Below are 17595 nucleotides of genomic sequence, written 5' to 3' on the forward strand. Positions count from 1 at the left end.
CCAGATATTTTGGGGGAGAAAAAAAAAAGGAATACAAGAAATATGTTGACAGGCTATCTTGACTTGTCACAGCAGGTCTGATCTGTGCAACATCTTGGATGCTGTATATTAATGCTTGAGGTCAGAGCTGGAGTGCACTATTTGATGTGAACCTCTTGCTATTTCCACTTAACACACTTTGGTTCACCACACAGAGCATCCATGACTGATGATGAACTGCCAGTACAAGATTCCTGGAAGGGCCTGAGAGGCCCAATACTGCTGCAACAATTCTGCTGTAATTTCCTCCCAAACCCTGACAGAATATTTGAAGTCATAAAGCTTTGTGTAACTCCCTTTTAAAATACTCCCAGGCCTATTAAAACTCTTTATATTTTTATTTTATCTATTAAATACCTAATCCCCCTCTGAATTCTTGGCTGTAATGGCAACCAGAACTATGTACTTTCTCGAATGTTAAAGGGTGAGCGGGTCTTACTGATGACTCCTCGGCTCTCCAGTTGGTTTATGAGCTCATGGATGGGAATCAGGGAGTCTCTGTTAGTGCGATATTGCTGCCAGCGCGCTGTTGCAGTGGCGATTGGCACCTCTTGTTCTTTGGCCCTCAGCAACCCCACTCGCCCTTTAACAGACCCGCTCACCCTTTAACAGTCTCTTTTGGCGCCCCACTGTTGTGGTTTAGCCGGCAACTGAGCCCCACACAGCCGCTCGCTCACTCCCCCACTGGCAGGATGGGGGAGAAAATCAGAAGGGTAAATCTGCCCTGGTTAATGTACTGGTCATGGTGTCACATGGTATGGGATGAACATCGCATTGGCCAGTTGGGGTCAGCTGTCTTGGCTGCCAGTAATGTCCAAATCCTTTACTGGAGAAAATAATGTTTCATTTATTAGTAGTAGTAAATGAGACAGTTCTGCTCCAGCCCTTGGCAAAAGGAATAACCCTGCCTGCCCTCACAAGCCTCCCAAAGTGCCCAAACTTTAAAATAATAAAATGTAACAAAACCAGAGATGATGGAAAACTGGGTCAATGGATAAATGCAAATTTACCACTGAAAGTAAAGTTCAACACACAGACATTTTCTACCTCATATTCACGTCTTTCAAAGTGTTGGTAAGTGTTTCAGTCACTGGTGGGTGACATTCTTTCAAGAGCTGATTGGTCACAGAACCAAATTTCTGTAAACTATTTTCTTGCTTTTCCAATTCATCTTGTAGGCTCTAAAACAGGTAGAATAATATAAGAAAAAAAGATGCATGAGGTATTACATGATGTAGAAAGATTTCAAAAGGGTATGTATCAATTACATCATACGGGTTATGGATGCAAAACTTGATTCCATGCACATTTCATCTAAATTGCAGGTTGTTTAATATATCGACTGTTGTTAGTTTCATTTGATTCAATATGAAGGTGTAGCAAAAAGTAAATTTTAACATATTGTTTTCTCAAAATGTAATAATCTTGTAAAGGAAATTATTCTAATCAATTACTCTTGAAAAGAAAGAGTAAGTGCATGGAACTGCTTCAGAAATTAGAACTTAACTGATGGAAGAAAACAAATTAAATAAATTAACGCTGTCCTGTTCAGAGCGAGATGAAAAATGTAGCAGCACAAAAAAAGCTTTATTCTGAAAATAAGGTTCTTGCTCTTTCATTTATCAGTCTGAAGTACTGCTGGCAGGGAAAATGCTCTTTTTTTGTTAACCTTAAATACTTTTATGCATATTTTTACAGTTTGAGCAGCTAAGCAAATCTCAACCTTCTCAAACAATATAATCAGAAGCTTAATATAAGCAAAAAAAGTCATTTTCTGTACCTATTGTTTTACTGACCCCTCTCTGATAGGTAAAAAAATGAAAACAAAAGAGTGTGGCAGTAAAGTGTATTAATGGATGCTCTTTAAATCTTGGTTTGAAAAGTGCTGTTAATGCTTAGGGCATTTAGCTTTATTTCTGTCTGGACTTCAAATCACACTGAATATTTAAATGATAACACAAAGTTAAATTTGCTGGCAAACACTAACAACATAAGTTCTTGTTATTTTAAGCATCTGGAAATGTTTGCATAATTATTTTTGATTCCAAAGACAACAGCTTTCTTTGAAATAAAAGGTTACTCTATGTAATAGAACAATAATTTAATAATTTTTAATTTATTTAAATTATTTCAATTAATATTGAAATAATCACTTGAACATGTGAGTATCTCAGCTTCTGGAACATTATTTTATTTGACCTTCAATCTACTGCAACCACAGGGTTGAGGTAGGGGCAGGGGGAGGTTTAAAATGTGATCACAACATGTGCCAGTAGCTCAGAAACCTGATGAAGGAGAGTGAAAAACTTCAGTTTTAATGGTCACCAGCACAATTTAAAAGCTTTTAACAATTTGATAGTACGGCTCACAATTTAAAGAACAGCATCAAAAATCTAAGAAGAAAACAACTATCACCATTTTATTTTTCTGCAAAATAAAAAACGCAATGGCTATTTGATAATGCGTTCTTTTAATGTCACGTGAATTTAACGTGCCAGTATGTGTGTACTTCCACTTCTTGTGAACTAAAATGTATTGTTATCTGAATCCATGCAATGAGGACAAAATTAATCCTTAAATCCGTCCTTAGTATCTCAAGACGGATGGTATTCTTTTCACCTGAAGGTTATCAACTTGGACTTTCACAGCTTCCAAAGAACCAGTAAGAAGATAAAAATGGGACAAAGAATATCGGGCTTCTGTCAGGTAATTATTCAGTTCTTCATAAGCCACTTTGTAAATGCTCCACTGATCAAGAACAGATTGCAACAATATCTTCAGCTGGCTAACCTAGGAGGAAGGAGGGACAAAAAAATAAAGGTAAATGAAAAGTATTCAAGATATTTGGGTTTTGTTTGAATTATTTCCTTTCTTTTGATCTCAGATATTACCTGTTCTACATATCTAATCTTAAATCTGTTGGAGAATGAAGATTCACACAACAATCAGCTGGGCTTACACTGGGAACAGCATAAAGTTCTGCTTCATTTTATAAGGCTAGGTTGGCAGACACTGAGAAGGTATCAAGTCCATTCTACTTTGGTCCAAACCAGGATTAAGAGAAATTTCTTAAGACTATGAAACATGTACCCCTATTTGGCAGGCAAGTCAGCCTATGAAAGTCAGCAGATAGGCTAGCCCTAACACACGGCATTCCTCCTGAGAAGGCGGGCTGATATTATCAAGCTTTGGATGATGACAATTAATGCTGATCTCTTCCTTATTCTGAGAGACCTGTGTGCTTGAAAAGGTAGTTCCTTACAGATCATTTGGTACCTTTCCAATAAGCATCAGGAAGCATCCACAAAGCTTCAACTGAAAGAATTAAAAGCATTCTTGAAATAGGAAATATTATACCCATTTTATGTGGAGTGTACACACAAACTGGGGGAGGGATGGACACACGGACACAATTCAGAATCTTCTTCCCTACAATACAGGAGAAATCCACTAGTTGCAAACTGCTAATTATCCCTCTCCTCCACGGCCTATTCTTGGAGCTATAATTTGCCCCTTGATGATTCTTTTACCATGTGATCCAAATTGGCCCAGGAACGGTTAATTTCTTGCAATGTATTCATAACAGCAGAAGAGACGTCTTCCTTCTTGTTCTGTATCAAAGACAGACCACTCTGTTCTACATTTTCTACTTCTTTTTCCTTTGTTCTTATTGATTCTTCTAACTCCTGAAAATAAAAATAAGATACCTGAGTATTTTTGTTTGTTAATAGGATAGATAATGCCTTAGGAGAGAAAAGATGCCCATAAGCTCCTTAGTTTAAAAAAATAGGAAAGCCATGCTTGCATACTTTGACTTTTTATTCTCAAGAGAATCAAAACTCATCAGCAATTTTATTTTGTATTTTATGTTCCATTTAAAGTATAGTTGTTTGTCTTTGATTTAAATAGAAGCATGTCCTCTGCAGTAAACTTCTGTGTAACCTTCTGCTCTCATGTAGGAGTCCAAAACTCATTAAAAATAGGACAGCAGTTTGAATACATGGGAAAATTGTTGTGTGTCTTAGTTTATCCTACAACACTGAGAGGGCTTTTTAATTAGTCCAAAGCTGGCTCAAACCTCTGGAAAAAAATGAATTTTGCCACCCAAGGACAAAATGACTTCCTAGGGAAAGATGTCAATTTGCCATGCCTCCCCACATGGAGCGGAGTCTTTATTCCTTTGCCAGGTCCCAGAAAAGCCCCTTGCCTGAGGACAGCAATCCTTCCCCTAGATGACAAGTTCATTGGAGTCCAGCCAATGACAACAAGCAACAGACTGCAGGAATTTTCCTTATTGCCTCCTCAAGGCTGTGTGCTGTTGGGAAGCATTAATGAGCCCAACAGCATTTTGCTCTGCTCAGCGTTCCCACACACTAACCCAAGAAAATGGGAAGAAAATGAACAATTTGTGTGAAAACAAGTGAAGAAAACAGGGCTGAGTACATAAGCACTGAGGCCATAACAACTTGTTAGTGGTTTCTTTTGCTGCTTCAGGCAGCAAAACCTGTGTTGTTGATTTAAGATGACCCTACATTGGTCATAAAACGCTGATTCGAAGTTTGCCGGTTTTATCATGTTTTATCAATAAGTGAAGTGCAAAAGCTCTGGTAAGTTAACATTTGCTAGTCACAAAACCTGTGATCTTCCTCATGCCTCAGCAGCATGAGAATGAAGTTACAAAATGTAGGAGAGGGAACAGGAAGACCCAATGAGCAACTGTAAGTCATGTATCATGCTCCTCTAAGTTCACTCCTCTCCAGAAAACTACCTATCAAATTTCATGGCACAATGCAGGGAGATCCAATAAAGTCCTGCAGTGCTCTGACTCATATGGAAGCTGCGTAGCTTGAGGTAGTACAAACACTGAGTCTGAGTGGGAAGTATGGCTTGTATGCTTCAGGCCGGAACAAATTTGTGTTTATCTATCTGGAGATAAAATAGCGTGACGTGGAAAGTGGACTATGAGGTGAGAGCAATCTTGGGATGCCTTTACATTATGTAGTACATCTTGTGGTCTCGGGTTATATTTTAATTTTCTGCAAGCCTTTCCTTATTGAGAGAGATGGATCATCAGGGAAAGAAAACAACACAACAAAACTCTGGGCAAACTAAAAACCCATGTCTTTCAATAAGTTACTCTTCCAAAGAACCAAAACAACAACAACTGAACCATTGCCATAACAGACTTTATGTTTTAGATGGTGGGGAGAGTATTTGGAACCAAATTCTGCCTAGTTGTGCTAACACTTGCTATTAACAGAATTTAACCCTGCACACATACAACATGCTTTTGACTATGTACATATATGTGAGAGCATTTTTGCTCTACTGTTTATTCTTAGCCTTGCCTTCTGTATTATTCCACATCTCTTCAAACTTCTAGCCACGACCTTGTTCCAGACTACAGCCTTGGAGTAATACATCTTTTTTTACCAGCTGACACCAAAGCAAACACTTCTAAGTTGTACATAGTAAATCTGACTTTAAAGAAGTAGATCTTAACACTAAAAAAGGCATTTAAATTTGTACAAGGTTGCTCCAAAATTCAGAATGTTAAACAGGCAAAATTTTCAAACACCAAGTGTGTCAAATATTTCTGGTTCTCTGTGAGAAGGGGTTTCTTATTCATAATTTTAAAGTCAACTGAATTAAAGACACATTACTATTTCTGACCTGTGATAGGAAAAAATGGTTGCCTTCACTTATTAACATGACACTAGGCAGCAACTAAGATCAGTTAATAAATAAACTGCAGCTTTTGTACTAGTTGAACCGAATAACTGGGAGTGTCTGATACAGTTATTTCTGAAACAGTTTGTTTCTCTGCTGATCAAAGTCTTGCCATTCATAACTAACTCCCCAAGTGTATTTGCTAACTCCCCTGACCAAAAGGAACCAGAAAGGTGGTAAATCAGATTCAGCTTTGAACTCCAGCCAAGCACAGCCTGCCAATTATGTCAGGCTATGCTAAATTACACTTGCTTCAGTCATATGGACTTATTGTGCTGAAACCATAAAGATACCTGAATTGAAACTAAGCACTGCAACCAGTTTGAAAACTTAGGTCAAGAACTTTGGAAAAAAAATTGACTTCTAACATATCTGGCCTGAACAACTATTTGCCTTTACATAAACAAAGATTGTTTAATACCTTGGTGAATACAGATGAAATTATTTTATGCCTTTCATTTGAATAGATTTCCAGCTGTTCTGTTTGTGAAGACTTAAAAGCTAGATCGTATTTATCCCATTCATTAAATGCATGCAGGAAAGACAGCCACAGCAAGATAAAGACGCTTGCTTACTTGTACTTAAGGGGATGAGAACACCAAGATTTTGGGCATGCAGTTATCCTGACAAACTTTACACATTTGATCTGGTGTGAAATTTATTTGGTCTCTGGTAGAACGTAATACTTTTGAGCAAAAATTGTTTGATGCCTGATAGCATGTAGTGGCCTTGTTTATAAATTCAGAAAAATTAATTTTGCGTATACACCTATAAGCTTGAACTCTAGCCTGACAGCTCCAGAAGCAAGCTTCTAACTACTTAAATATGTGCTATTCTGAGCAAGATGTTCAGAGTCCAGTGTGATACCCTGTTCACTGCCGTGTAGTCCTTGTATGAATTTCGGACGAAAAACTGAGGTGGCTCTGAACGTCTGTGCATTATGCATAGCTGAGCTTTGCCTCATCCTGTCTTTGCCCATCGTAATCACAATTCTCCTTCAGTTTTCTGAAAGCAAGAAGGAATCCAGCACTATTTCCTTCTCTGGACAGTTGAATATTTGAAAAAAATTTCATTTCTAACAATTTTGAATGAAAGCATAAAATCTCTTTTGATTCTAGCATTTTTCTTTGAATAGTTAGGTGGAATATATCAGGTGGAAAAAGAACAGAAGAAAAAGCGGGGTGCAGAGGAAAGATAGTGATAAGGCAGAAAAAACAAGTTTCTGAATAGTCAAGCATAGTGTTCATGACATCAAGTTCCGTAAGACTGGCTAAATAAGAATCAGAATTTATTCCTTTGACAGCTTTGCTAGTTCAATATGCCTGAATGTCCATGTCTGTGGAAATGTCCACGCTTTAATACTCAGTGCAAAAAGAATAATGACTTCGGTTGCTTTTAAAGATCTTTGGGACATGACTGTTCCTTCCTCCTTTCTTATTGCTTTCACTTTAGGAATGAGATCTCTCCCTCACTGAAGTAAAGAGGAGTTCTGGTACTAACTTCACTGATAGAAAGATTTCACATGGCTTTATCAAGTGTTGTTTCTAGCTGTTGGAAAGAGAATATTGTTATTTATAAGGGGACATTACCTGACAGTCTTTCAACGCATTCTGTACTGAAGCCTGGTCTCCGATTTTCTTTAGCTGTTTCAGCTTCTTCTCTTGGGTTTCAAACCAAGTTTTTAGGCATTGCACATTATTTTCATATTCTGCCCAGGATTCCTGAAGACTTTCCAACAGCTGGATCTGCAAAGAAATATGAGTATATACTTTCTTATATAATTACTTTTATTGTTGGGTCAATTAAGTAAATCAGTAAGGGCCAACACTGACCGGTGCCTTCATGGAATTCAATGCCTTCAGAATTTAAAAACAGTATATTAATCCAAATTGAAATGTATATGCTATTTGTAAAAGAGTTCATAATAAAAAACCTGCTTTATCCAGAAATAATTATAGTGATATAACATATTAAAATATTATGACACACTGGAAGAAGCTAACACTTTGGCAGAACATTTTTATGAAGTGGAATTCTTTTTACAGATAAAGGACCTCAGGACTTCCCAAATAAAACTAAGCATGCAAACATATTTTTTATATTCCTTGTGTATAACTGTGTAAAGTAGATGAAGATTTATATTACCTCCTTTGTCAACTGACTGCTTTAAAGTTACTTAGATTTTTCTGATTGCCCTAGGTGTTATTCAATGCAAATGAGATAGCACTTCTATTAAAAAAAAAGAAAAGAATAAAAGAAAGAAATAACAAAGCAGATTTGAAAACAGCAGCACTGCCATTAAAAAGCATTCACAATATTTAAGACAAACTCCACTTTAGGGAATGAGCCATCTCAACTGGCTGTAATCTTAATTATAACTGCTTGAGAATGTGATGGTCAATAGCAGCCTTGGCCACAGTGACAATGAGACAGTTGTGAGTGAAGTAAGGAAAGCAAGTAGCAGACTAAAGATCCTTACAATAGCAGACTTTGGTTTGTTCAGGTAAGCATAATCCCATGGGAAGCTGTACTTAAGGACAAAGGAGTCCAGGAAGCTGGTTGATCTTCAAGGACAACTTCCTCAAGTCACAAAAATGACAAATTCACAGAAAGTGGATTACAAAGAATGGGTCTAGAAGCATGGCCTGACCATGCAGGGCTGATGTTAGGAAAGCAAAATCTTGGCTGGAACTAACTGGTGAGGGACAGAAGCCCATCTTGTTACTCTTCACAAGTATATCAGCAACTATTGGGAAACCACAGAACAGTCTGAGGTACACAGTGCCTTCTTTGTTCCAATCTTACTGATAAGATCTCCTCTCATGCCTCCCAGGTCTTCATGCTAACTAACAAATTTTGGCATAAAGAGGTACTAGCCATGGTAGAGGAGGAAAGAATTAGGGGCTATTTAAGTGAGTTGGACATATAAAAGTCCACAGAGCCAGACAGGATGTACCATACGGTGTTAATGTCATTTCAAGGCTGCTGTCTATCATTTTCAAAAGGTCATGACAGTTGGAGGAAGAAGAAGAAGCTAGTGACTGGAAAAAGGCTATACCACAAATCCTACCAGAAGCCATTTCCACATTCATAAAGAACAAGGAGGAGGAACATGTCTTGTCTTACCAACAGCAAATTGTGCCTGACCTAACTGATTGCCTCTGTTATAAGGATATGACTGACTCTGTGGGCAAGTGGAGACTAGTAGATGTTGTCTACCTTAGCTTTCTTTAGCAAGACTTTTGATATGATATCTCATACTACCCTTGTAGTGAAACTGAGGAAGCATGAGCTGGATGGGAGGTCTACAAACCAAAGTCACCTGGCTTAAAGGTTAGTGGTGAACATTTCAATGTCTATCTGGCAGTCATTTACAAGATGCATCTTCAGAGTTAGTCCTGGGGTTGATATTGTTTAATATCTTAATCAATAAACTGAAAGACATGATGGACTGTCCTTTCAGCAGATTCATAGATGACACTGATTTGGGATAAGCAGTTGATATGCTGGAGAGTAGGGCTGCCATTCAGAGAAACCTCAACAACACGGGAGAAATAGGTTCATCAATGCTCAAGAAATTGAGCAAAGACAAATGTAAAGTCCTGCCCCGGGACAAAATAACCTCATGCAACAATACAGGCTTAGGAGCAGGCTGGATAGAAGAAAAGGACCTGGGGGCTACAATGGGCAATAACTTGAACATAATACATCATTAGTGTGCATTCATGCTGATGAAGGCCAACTGCATCCTGGGTTAGATTACTGAGACTGCACCCAGCAGGTCAAAAGAAGTGGTTCTTCCCTTCTCCTTGACACTTGTGACCCATTTTGGGCACTCCAGTGCAAGGGAGAGATTGAAAAACTAATGAATGGTCACTAAGGTCCTTAGGGGGCTGGAGCATGACATGCAAGGAGAGGTTGGCTTCATTCAGCCAATGGGGAAAAGAAGGCAAAGGAAGCATCTAGTGCTGTCAACTCCTTATGAGGAGTTATGGGGAAGACAGAGGGAGACTGTTCTTGGAGATGCGCAGTAAAAAGAGGAGAGATAACAGTCACAAGTTGCCACAAGTGTTATTCTGACTGGGAATGAGATAAAAACTTGTCCCCCACAGGAGTGGTTAAGCACAGGAACAGGCTGCCCAGACAGGTTGTGGAATCTGTCCTTGGAGATTTTCAAAGCTCAGCTAATCATGTCCCTGCACAATTTGATCTAACTTTAAAGTTCGCTCTAAGCAGGAGGTTGGACTGGATGACCTGCAGAGGCTTCTAACCATTATTATCTTATACTCTACGTATTTTGAAAGTTCACTACAGAGCAGCTAGGTTTTTTCTTTACCTTTTCTGTTATCAGTCCTTGCAAGATTTGCCAACGTCTGTTCATTGCTCCGAGCTGTTCCGCAAAATCAGTTTTGTCGCTACGTTTACTTTCAACATCCTGGCTGCTAATTTGTAGCACTGACTGGTTCACAAAGTCTACTGTCAATTGTTTGCAATTTAAATCTATCTTGAAACCCTAGAAGAAAAAAAAGGTGGAAGAAAAAACCCCCAAAACATAAGTACCATAATTTCTTACCTTCCTGCAAAAGAGATGAAAAATATTCAAAAATTACAACTTCACTACAATTTAGCTAAAAGGTTTTTTAGCAATTCAACAGCAATTAAAAACGTTATTACTTTTTCTTAAGTATGGAGAAATAAACTGGCAATACACTGCCTTTGGAATAAGGAATCTGTCTTCCCCCCCACTCCCGCCTCTAAAAAAATTATTGATATTGGTCAGAAGGATCAGATGTAAGAAAAACTGGGTATATATGAATTTTACTCACTTTATTTAGTCTCAAAATTTTTAATACAAAACCAGATAAGGTGGAAAATACTCTTACATAAAAAGAGAATAGCCAAGAAGTAAAGTATTTTTCAGACCAGTGAAACAAATCTGACATTGAGAAGAAAGTCACTGTGTGCAGATCTTTTACAAGGGTGCTACTCATCTAGTTAAAGAAGTGAAATTGTGTTTATATCTTTACTCCTCAGTAGTTATTTCAAAATATAGTGTCTTTCATTTTTGCTTCAGATACTGATCAAAATTATCTTGATCTGTAAACCACTAGCCACCTCCCATTCAAGAACAGGGTACACTTTGAGAAAGTGATATTACACAGAGTTCATAAAACATACATAATTTGCAAAGTGCTTTGTGGTTTTTTTTGTGCAAAACAGATCTAATAAGGTTTAATCACATGCATATTGCTTTGGATTTACCTGGAAATTAAGGTAAGCATCTTCAAAATTATATTCCTGCCATAACTAAATGGCAGAGTAAAAGTAATTTTGCCTTCTTTTCCACAGTATCAAATATTACCCAATTCTAACTAACATGTGTACAGTTCTAACCACTCCACAATGTAAGTTGTTCATTTTTTTTCCTTAAATAACTTATACTTTACATATGTATACATATTTAATGGGGATAACTCAAAAGGGAAATCAGTTACATTTCCACTCAGTACCTTGTACTTCTGGACGTAATCCTGAATGACTTTTTGTCCTACTACATCTTTTATATTCTCTTCATCCTGTTGAATTATCTTTTCCATCAGGGAAATCCAGCTCATAACTTCAGTAATAGCATGGCGAGAAGGAATTTTGTCCATCTGGAGCTGTAGAGATAACAGACTTAAAATGTATATTATGAAGAAAATGAATAAGCATTCCTTGCTTTGCATTACTGTAGTACATTTCCTTTACCTGTTCTTATTATCATGTTATTCTACTTCCCTAGTATATCATTGAGGTTTATAAGGAAAAAAAAAGTTTTTAAAAAAGGGAAGGTTTTAATAGGAAATGTATAACCGCATGCATCCTAATAAGAAAATATTATATTAAAGGCTTCTTATTTCCATTCTTCATTGTACAAAGAAACTTGACGAACTCAAAGATTCCATTTCTGACTTCCAAAAGTTTCTGCATTCGCATTCCGTAATTCCATATTGGGCTTACATAGAAGATCAACTTCAAGCTACGCTTGTGCTGTCCGTGTAAATGGCTAATAAATAGAGCCATGAAGAATAATTTCATACAACTCTTCTTGTGGTGGTCATTTCTAAATGGGCTGATTTTGAATAGTACCTTTTTTTTTCTTAAAGACTCACTTTCAACATTTGATGCAGTAGTGCTTGCTTACATTTAGTTACTCAGAAACATGTTCTATGATGTTTTTGGTAGATATACATATTTTGCATTACAAGACAGTTCGGAGGACGACTGAATGACATTATTTTATTTAATATAATAGACTCAGGTAATATTTGTTGCTGTTTATCTCTCCCCCTAAATCACAACGATATTACCAACTCTGACAGCATTCCAAATTATAAACTGAAGCAATCACTTAGATTGATAAGCTCCTAGCAACTAAATACTAAGCCAACTTTTAGAACAGTATAAGTCTTTAACTTCAGTTAAACTACACAAACAGACACAACCTCCTGCTCCTACATACACTAGCAGCACCTTGCACAATGTTTTTAGACTTATTTTGTCTTGCATAGACTTGAACCCAGATATTCGATTTGAACAAAAACACCACCCAAATCTGACAGGGCACAGAAATGTGAATTCCTTTTTTCCAAAAAGCATACCAACATGTAGAAAAAACCCTCATCTGTTCTTTGGTTAAAATTTAACAAATGCAACCGTGAAAGTTTGACATTAACACCAATTGGTGTTAGACAGTATAGGTAGACAGGATTTGGACATGAGTGTAAGCTCTCCCACATTAAAACAGGAGTGACATTGTTCCTACCTTGCCACAAGTGGATAAATTGAGGAAGGGAGCAACTATCTCTCAAAGGCAGTGCCAACTGTATGGTCTGAACATTTTGGAATATCAAAGGCCATCACTGGCCTTCCTTACCTGGTGCAATTTCTCTTGTACTGCTGGGATTTGTGTGAGCAGCTCTGTCCACTGGCTGTCAATGTGGGACAATGCTGCACGCAATGCTGCTGTATCCACCTTCTTCAGCCTGAGAAGCTGGTTCCCAGTGCTCAGGACAGAAGATTTCTGGGATGATTTAGCATCCACTTCCTTTGAGAACTCCTGTAAGCAGAATAATTTTTGTGGGAATAATTAACTACTTGTTTACTGTACTTAAAGCTTTACCTCAGAAAGTTAAGAATATCCTCACTTCCCTTTAAAAATATGCACTCTTAGTGCTTACCAGCTATACTTCAGACCAAGTGAGAACAAAAACTTTCAGTCATAAAACCATCTTCTGTTTTCAGAATCATCATGCCTTACAATCACTGCATACAGCAAAGGAGTACCGAATGTGCAAACACACCAGTTTCCTGAAGGACAGCTCACCTACAGAAGCAGACTTTTTTTTTTTCATGCTCACTACTTCAACAATAAGACGAAGTATAAGCATATGGTTACTCAACTGTTTGTTTGTAACTGGAGAGAAAAAGGTGTCCTATGTCCATGAATGACTTACCAAAAAGGAGTTCAGGTGGTCTCGGACTGTTTCCAGTTCCTGAGGAACTGTCAAAGACTGCTGGCTCCAAAACTCAAGCCGCTCCTTTGCAGATTGTAACCAAAGTGTCAGTTCACTTGATTCACTCTGATATCTGTAAAGATGTTTAAAGAAAACTAAAAGTCATCACCACTTCTTGCCTCCAACTGAGCAGTCTCTCCTCCATGTGTTAGAGGAAGATACTCTATGACAGACTTAAAATAAAAATCTTTTCTTTCCTTTATTAAATTTCAGAAAAACGTGATTTAATTTTAAAGACAGGCATGGTATCAGGAAGCTCCTACTTTAGTCATTACACCCACAATTCCTAACAGTGCCTTCTTTTTGACTCTAAGGAAAAACTAAGTTTAACGAAGGACTAGTAACTACATTGTCAACCTGTTTGGTTAAGCTGCAACAGCCCCCACCCCACCTCCCACGCAGAAACACATTTTTGCTTTCCATCAGAAGGCTCGCTCTTCCAAAAATCTTTACCACAAGGTATCTCAGAGCAGAAACTTAACATTTTTTTTCTTCAGAAACTATCTCCACATCACTTCATATGCCGAGCAAATAATGAGATGTCTGAATGAGAGTGTCTCCACATAACCTTTATACGTACAATCCCTTTATGTAGCTCTCTTGAAAGGCTAGTGAGCCAACAAGCCAGGGGTATTATGCATAACAGACAAAGCTTCCATATCACTTAGAAAATGCATTTCAAAGGTATCATAACATTACTAAAGGCAGCTAAAAGCTCCGTTACATATATGCAATGACACAGACCCACAAGAAGCCAGCAGTGGCAATACCCCTACCAGAACATGCTGAGGCTATTCATGCTACCTAGCAAAGCACACACCCTTTCTTATCAAGCTGTATGGACAGCGGGCTTCTAACTTAGTCATCTAAATACAATATCTTCTGACTTCCTCCAGCCAGCTGTTATGTGGTACGTTTTATTGCAAATGAGAGAGTATGTTAGCATTTGTATGGAACAGAAGCAGGATATTGTAGAGTAGTCAAACTATCACATACATCTCAAAGTACTTTCTTTTAAATGTTGAATCTAATAGTTCTGGATTCAGAATGACTTTGACCTGAACAGCGCAGGTGAAGTAGTTTATACTGTCCATTACATCAGCATTACCTTGTCCAGTGCTTCAGTATTGTCTCCAGCCTGTGAAGCTCCTTGGTAACCTTGCTGGTGTTACTTAACCAGCGTTCTCCTAGTTGGTTCAGCTGACATTCGAGATCTGAGCAGCTAACAGAAAAAAGGAGCCTTTTCCCATCATCTAACACTTGGTATAATTTAGGTTGGTATTCAGACAGGGTAGATCTCAGATGCTGTAATGAAAGAGGAGATGGTTAGATAGCTCTGCAGATCTCTGCTACCACACTTTCTCAACGTTTAGTTTTCTTCTATTGCATTTTGTAGCATATCCAATGTCACTGTGGCATACCACATTTTTGACCCTTCTGCTCCAGCTCTAGAACTCCCTGAGAACCATCATGAGAGTAACCTGCTCAAAATCTGAACCTGGTGTCAATAACCCCTCACTTCACTATGTCTTTTGACACCTCCTTACGATGAACTGCTCCTCTGTGTAGATATTTTACACTTGAAAAGATCAACTTCAAAAGAATCTTTGTGGGGAATTGCCATTTCTGAGCACAATTGATAAAAATACAGAACTTAATCTGCCACCTGCTGAAAACTCCACTGTAATGAAAGTTAAAGGTGTCCAATATCAAGTCATTAACAGTGGCCACACTTCAGCCCTTTCAATGCCTATCCTCAGCTCTCTTGTAATCTAACTCTTCTTTTACTGATCTACCCTATGCAATCCACAGCTACAAAAGAGAAGATTACCCCCCTCACCCCCTGCCACTCAATTCCCTGAACACAGAAACCAATTGTTGCAGAAAAAGAAAGCAAATGGTACTGAAAAAAAAAGAGAGCCTGTTAATTCTTACCCTGAATCCAACCAGCAGCAGAGGCAGATTTCATTTAAACAGTGACTTGTGGATGGGTAAAGAATTGGTGTGTATGGGCAAATATACCTGCCAAATTCCGCTATCATTATGCAAATAGTACAGATTTTTAAAACATCTGTTTATTTGACTAAGCTTGAGCACAAAATATACATGCACTCCCATTTTTCAGTTATGCTGAAACTAATCTGAAGGTAAAGTGTACAAAACTACCAGTCTCATGGTGAGTCCATAAACTTTCTATCACTTCCTATTTTCTCTTTCACATAAATAAAGTTATAATAACTTAATAGAATTTTTATGTTTATATATGTGTCTGTGTGTGTACTTACATATAACATATACACACAAATGAATGTATAACTCCTATGGAGTAGCATAAAAAATTCCAAGATTTTTAACCTAAATTTGGTCACAGGGAGAGGAAAAAAGATGTTAAAGATTATGCCATAGCGGAGTCTGAGAATCTGGATTTGAATAACCTAGTTTATGTAACTGACAAGAGAAACAAAGGAGGAAAACTAATTCAGGGTCAGGACCAACACAAACAATGCCTAGCATTAAACAAAACCAAAATAAACCCCCACACAATAAATTGCTTAAGTTGTCCTCATACCATTGCAAAAGCAGAAAGCTGTCTAGTAAAAGAACAATATACATAACAAATTCAGAGTAGACAAGAAGTCAATATGCAAGAAAAATTTGGCAAACATTTTTCTGTAAAACAAAATGAGAAAAAAAAAACAACCCACCAGCTAAAGTGTCTGGTGAATAACAAGACAAAGACAAAACACTAGACCAGAACTCTCATTTTGAGAACAGGCAGAAAAAAACCAGGATGTGGTAGAAACCTATATTTAAACTACTAGTTCTTGTTGCATTTGAGAAGAAGGAAGGCAACTTGGGGAACCGCAGGTTGTTCAGCCTCACCTCCCTCTCTAGAAAGATCATGGAGCACATCCCCTTGGAATCCATTTTCAAGGACAAAAAGGACCAAAAGGTAATCAGGAATATTCATCTTGGATTCACTACCTTTTATGACAAAATTACTGTCTCTGTGGATGAGACTGACTTCAGTATGTCCTTTGACACCATCTCCCACAGGACCCTCCTCTGGAAGCGGAGAGAATGCAGGCTGGATAAAAGGACTGTTACATGGGTTGAACACTAGCCGCATTACCATTCTCAAACGCTAGAGATCAAAGGCTTGCTGTCTGTCTGGAAGACTGTAATGGGCACAATACTCCAGGGATTGTTGATATTTGAGCCCAAACATCTTCACCATCTTCATTAATGGCACAGATGATGATAGAGAGTGCTCCCTCAGGAAATTTGTGGATGACACTAGTGTAGGGAGAGTGGTTGACACAAAAAATGGCAGACTTAGTCCAGAGACACTTTGATAAACTTGAGGTTGGAGGCAGCAGAAACCTCAGGAGGCTCAGCAAGAGGTGCAATTCTGTGCCTTTCTCAGTACAGGCTAGGAAGGGAATGGCTAGTGTATTTGACTTGGCACCTTCTATAACCAAGACATCGTGAATAAGGCAAGCCACAGCACTGGCCTACATAAAGACTGAGAACAACCAATGTAAGTTATCTTATTATCCCCACCTACATGGTGCTGACAATGCCACATCTAGTGCATCTGATTCTGCCCCACCTACCACCAAGTTCAAGATGAAGGAAGTAGTCAGGGTCTGGTGTACAGCTATTAAGATGTTTAGGGACCTAGAGCACAAGTCCTTTAAAAAGATGCTGAGCAAGGTGTGCTTGTTTTAGATTGACAAACAGGAGGCTAAGGGCCAGTCTAACAAAAGCCTACAACTATTTGGAGTAGAATTAGAAAGATTACAGGGGTAAATGCTCCTCAGTAGTGCCACACAATATAAAAAGGACAATGGTGACAAGCTGAAAGCTGAAGGTTTAGATTGGTCATTACAGAAAACCGTATCAGTAGGGGGTGGTGCAACTGCAATTGGTCCCCAGTTTGGCTGCGGGATCTTCACCTTTTGAGGCTTCCAATGCTGTAGATGATCTAGCCCATGGCAATTGCCCTGCTTCAAGTGGGAGGCTGGACTAGATGACCTTCAGAAGTCCCTCTCATCCAACTTTTCCATAAAGAAAGTCTAAAAAGCACCAACCTGAAAAAGTGTAATCCGGTCAGTAAGCCTGTCCTCTGTCTCTTCCACCAAACCAATGGTGGGGATGCTACCTTCAACAGACTCCAGCTGTCTTGTAAGTTCCTGGTAATCTTCATCCAGATGCATCCAGGTCTGCAAGCACAAATTATCCATGTATATGGTGAATATTGATCTGG

The 17595-nt window shown here is 38.3% G+C and overlaps 1 protein-coding gene across 3 annotated transcripts in view; it reads right to left on the bottom strand.

Moving 5' to 3' along the window:
• Positions 1 to 17595, bottom strand: part of SYNE1 (spectrin repeat containing nuclear envelope protein 1) — a 310687-nt gene that overhangs the window by 54579 nt on the left and 238513 nt on the right. For all 3 annotated transcript variants that reach the window (XM_064447054.1, XM_064447052.1, XM_064447053.1), the window contains 10 exons: positions 17420 to 17551; positions 14434 to 14630; positions 13266 to 13398; positions 12686 to 12868; positions 11280 to 11429; positions 10106 to 10282; positions 7359 to 7514; positions 3570 to 3725; positions 2659 to 2829; positions 1087 to 1220 (listed from right to left, as the gene is read on the bottom strand). In XM_064447054.1, the coding sequence (XP_064303124.1) occupies positions 1087 to 1220; positions 2659 to 2829; positions 3570 to 3725; positions 7359 to 7514; positions 10106 to 10282; positions 11280 to 11429; positions 12686 to 12868; positions 13266 to 13398; positions 14434 to 14630; positions 17420 to 17551 (1589 nt within the window). The remainder of the gene's footprint in view (positions 1 to 1086; positions 1221 to 2658; positions 2830 to 3569; positions 3726 to 7358; positions 7515 to 10105; positions 10283 to 11279; positions 11430 to 12685; positions 12869 to 13265; positions 13399 to 14433; positions 14631 to 17419; positions 17552 to 17595) is intronic.

This window comes from Phalacrocorax carbo, chromosome 3 (genome assembly GCF_963921805.1).
Source record: "Phalacrocorax carbo chromosome 3, bPhaCar2.1, whole genome shotgun sequence".
Taxonomy (NCBI): Eukaryota; Metazoa; Chordata; class Aves; order Suliformes; family Phalacrocoracidae; genus Phalacrocorax; species Phalacrocorax carbo.